Source organism: Eimeria maxima, genomic scaffold, assembly GCF_000499605.1.
Source record: "Eimeria maxima Weybridge genomic scaffold, Emw_scaff96, whole genome shotgun sequence".
In the NCBI taxonomy this organism is placed as follows: Eukaryota; Apicomplexa; class Conoidasida; order Eucoccidiorida; family Eimeriidae; genus Eimeria; species Eimeria maxima.
The window spans coordinates 7,501-10,082 of NW_013564046.1; the positions used below are offsets into that span (position 1 = coordinate 7,501).

General features: G+C 35.1%; 1 protein-coding gene across 1 annotated transcript in view; it reads right to left on the reverse strand.

The window, feature by feature from the left end:
• Positions 1-275: 275 nt before the first annotated feature.
• EMWEY_00013060 (U3 small nucleolar ribonucleoprotein complex-associated protein, putative) overlaps positions 276-2,582 on the reverse strand; it is a gene marked incomplete at both ends in the record, with an annotated part of 3,548 nt that continues 1,241 nt past the window's right edge. Inside the window, 3 exons of the mRNA XM_013479188.1 lie at positions 276-319; positions 1,493-1,659; positions 2,047-2,525. Coding sequence (XP_013334642.1) covers positions 276-319; positions 1,493-1,659; positions 2,047-2,525 — 690 coding nt within the window. The remainder of the gene's footprint in view (positions 320-1,492; positions 1,660-2,046; positions 2,526-2,582) is intronic.

Sequence of the window (2,582 nt, forward strand, 5' to 3'; positions counted from 1 at the left end):
ATTTATTTATTTATATTTATTTATTTATTTATTTATTTTATTCTTTATTAATATTAATAATACGTATACCGTTAGTACCTCCTGGATATTTATACCATCTACCTAATCTACTTTCTGTACTAACAGCAGCAACAAGAAAAGAATTATTTCTTGATAAAGAAATACCATTAACTAACCCGCCAGCCCCAATTAATGCATGCGCTCCTTGTATTGCACGTAATGTTGCTCCTCCTCCCTTCTCTGCATGCAAGGAAAAAAAAGCACAAAAAAAGGAATCATGCTGCTGCTGCTGTTCCTGCTGCTGCTGCTGCTGTTCCTGCTGCTAAGAAAGGAGCATAGCAAAGCATATATAACAAATAAATAAATAAATAAATAAATAAATAAATAAATAAATAAATAAATAAATAAATAACTTACTAGATGATTGTGCTGCTGCTTGCCATAGTTGTATATATCCTTCCTCTGTACCAACAAGAAGGGCATCAGTAAAGGGGAGGGAGCAGAGGGAGGATACACCTTTTGCTGCTGCGGTTGCCCTTAATGGTGCTGCTGCTGTTGCTGCTGCAGTTGCTGCTGCTGTTTTCTCTAATTGCTGCAGTTGCTGCAGTGTATAATATGTATGTTGTGTAGTATAATCATCACCTGTTGCTGCTTTTTTTTCTGCTGCTGCTGCTGCTGCTGCTACTGCTGCAGCAGGAGAATAATTACTTATACGTATACAGGATAAAGGACGCTTATTATTTATATTATATAATGCTATTAATCCTCCTTGTGTACCGCATGCAAACAAGGAAGGAGAAAGCAAAGAAACTGCATCTACGCAAGACCCTAAGGGAGCGAATGCTGTATGTGTATCTTGTACTAGCTGCACACACAAATAAATAAATAAATAAATTAATTAATTAATTAAATTAATTAAATTAATTAATTAATTAATTAAATTAAATTATATGCATTGCATGCATTGCATAAATAACAGCAACAGCAACAATGTAAATAATAATGCATGCATATAATGCATGCATGCATGCATGCATGCATTTTATACCTTTTATGTATTATATACATTAAATACATCCATTTAATACATTTAATTATTATTATACATATATACTGCATGCATTTAATACATTAAATGCATACATTTAATGCGTGCATGCATGCATGCATGCATTTAATGCGTGCATGGTTGCATGCATGCATATACATAATTACTTGTTATACATTAAATATACATATTTAATCTATTTATTAATTATAATACATATAATATATGCATATAATACATTAAATAAATAAATAAATAAATAAATAAATAAATAAATAGTGCTTACTTTCCAGTTCCTAACAGTCCCATCACTTCCTCCTGTTATAGGTTTATAAGAAGAAAGAAGATCAATAGAATTAATAGAGGAAGAATGTCCATAAAAAGAATTAAATGTATATTTATATTTTATACTCCATGTTTTTATTGATTTATCTGTACTTATACTTATTATATCTACTTCTTTATCTAATATTCCTTCCCCTATTCCTTCCTCTATTCCTCCTATTCCTCCTCCTCCTCCTCCTCCTCCTCCTCCTCCTTCTTCTCCTCTTCCTCCATTTATACATAATCCTGTTACTTCCCCACGATGCCCACGCAGCTCAAACATACACCTGAATAAAGAAAAAAGGACAAGCTGTGCAACTATTGCTGCTGCTGTTGCTGCTGCTGCTGCTGTTGCTGCTGCTGTTGCTGCTGTTACTGCTGCTGATGATGATGATGATGGTACTGCTAACTGTGATGCAGCAGCTACGTAGGGTAGGGACTGCATGCAACAGCATATGCAGCTGCATACGCTGCAATTGCTGCTGCTGCTGCTGCAGCAGCAGCAGCAGAAGGAGTGAGACATCTGCAGCAATCAGCTTAGCATCCTAATAAAATATATAAATATATAAATAAACTATATGTAGGGGTATATATACATCTAAATAAATAAATAAATAAATTAAATAAATAAATAAATAAATAAATAAATAAATAAATAAATAAAGTATAATTACCTATCATTAGATGCCCTTGGGTCCCATACCCTGATTGTATGATCTGCGCCACCAGAGACGAACATTCTTTCGTCTTCTTTAACACAAATACTTAATACAGGTCTAAAATGTCCTTTTGTATTTGTCCTGCTGCTGCTGCTGCTGTTGCTGCTGCTGCTGCTGCTGCTGCTGCTGCTGCTGCTGCTGCTGCTGGCTGCTGATGAGCCAAAACAGTTACGCTGACCCTTGAATACTTGTTTCTTTCCTGTCTCTAAATCCCAACGAATTATACAACAATCCTTTCCTCCTGTATAGGCACAACCCATATTGCTGCTGCTGCTGCTGCTGCTGCTGCTGCTGCTGCTGCTGCTGTCAGGGTCGCAACAACGACCCTGACCAGGCAGAGCTACGCAAGTAACTGGCAACTTATGCCCTTTATAAAATGCTGCATCTTTAAGGCGAAGATTATCAGCAACAGAAACAACTTGACGAGAAAGAAACTACAGGAAAAAAAAAAAAAAAAAAAAAAAAAAAAAAAAAAAAAAAAAAAAAAAAAA